Source organism: Octopus bimaculoides, chromosome 14 (assembly GCF_001194135.2).
Source record: "Octopus bimaculoides isolate UCB-OBI-ISO-001 chromosome 14, ASM119413v2, whole genome shotgun sequence".
In the NCBI taxonomy this organism is placed as follows: Eukaryota; Metazoa; Mollusca; class Cephalopoda; order Octopoda; family Octopodidae; genus Octopus; species Octopus bimaculoides.
Genome location: NC_068994.1, coordinates 59487567 through 59488768, shown reverse-complemented (window position 1 = coordinate 59488768; position 1202 = coordinate 59487567). Strand labels below are relative to the sequence as shown.

Sequence of the window (1202 nt, the reverse complement as noted above, 5' to 3'; positions counted from 1 at the left end):
ATATATATATATATATATATATATATATATATATATATATATATATATACACATTTTGTTATGATTTATATGTAAATACTTATATATTATACGTGTGTGCATGCATGTATATGTGGACGCTTTGTTGTAACTTGGGACAATCCTTTTAGTTTCCATAGGCTTTCCTTGGATCAAAGTTAATGTTTAAAATATTTGCGTACTAAGAACATTCCAGTAATACAGATCCCCAAAAAAATTATTACACAAATTTTAATATCTGCAACGTCACCATTCTCAGAATTGATCCTCTCATTCGTACGATCATTATTGGGTGGTGCCACATCTGGCATCTCTTCAGCTGCTGAAGCATCTAAATTTCTCTCATCTATATTGAGGTTATTCTCTTCATCCTGAGAGTCAATAGAGTCAGATTCTATCTGTTGTTCATCATATCCTGAACAGGAGTATATTGCTGTTGCTTTCACACTAGTATTGTCCTCTGGGCTAGAGTGACTTTCAATGGTATTTTCATTCTTTTCCGCATTATTAAACTTCTTTAGTTTATTTTCTTGGTCTGTAATCGGATTTAAAGGCCTAGATTCAGATTTTAGCGATGTACACTCAATTGGATGTTTATCATGAGTTAAACTTGAGTTTAATTTACTACTAACTCCTTTTTTCTCTTCCTCCTTCAGTTTGTTTTCTTGAAAATAACTATCATATGAATAAGCTGTCCCTGTTGGTGGTTCAAATGGCTGAGCTTGATGATTCTGTTGTGGGTGTTGTCTGAATTCAACCCTTTCTTCAATTTCATCACACATTCTAGTTAGTCTGAGCTCTTTCAATGCTAACAACAAGTTGTCAAGGCTTTTCTCTCCTAATTTTTCTATTACATAGTACATAAAATTCTTTTCCAGCCTCTGATTCTTTTCTATTTTGTTTATGTCTTCTGTTTTGAGCTCTAGGGATATAAAAACAAGAATAACACTCAGTCAATTCACAAAGACAAAATTAAGTAATATTTGTATGGAAAATAATATTACTATACTGGTTTGACAAATTGGTATCAATTTTTCTTTAATGGCAATCATTTTCAGCTAGTTCAAAGGTTTTGTGATTAAGTTGTCAGCAAGAGAGGAAATTTATTTAAGAGAGAAAAGAAACCCATAGTGGAAACATAGGAAAAGATAAATCAAATCAGTATGTATATATATATATATATA

The 1202-nt window shown here is 31.2% G+C and overlaps 1 protein-coding gene across 4 annotated transcripts in view; it reads right to left on the bottom strand.

Annotated features, from left to right (window-relative positions):
- Positions 1-23: 23 nt before the first annotated feature.
- LOC106878001 (uncharacterized) overlaps positions 24-1202 on the bottom strand; it is a 19042-nt gene continuing 17863 nt past the window's right edge. For 2 of the 4 annotated variants that reach the window (XM_014927077.2, XM_052972893.1), the window contains exon 5: positions 24-940. In XM_014927077.2, the coding sequence (XP_014782563.1) occupies positions 177-940 (764 nt within the window). In that variant the 3' untranslated portion in view covers positions 24-176. The remainder of the gene's footprint in view (positions 941-1202) is intronic. The other 2 variants (XM_014927075.2, XM_014927076.2) reach the window with 1 other exon arrangement.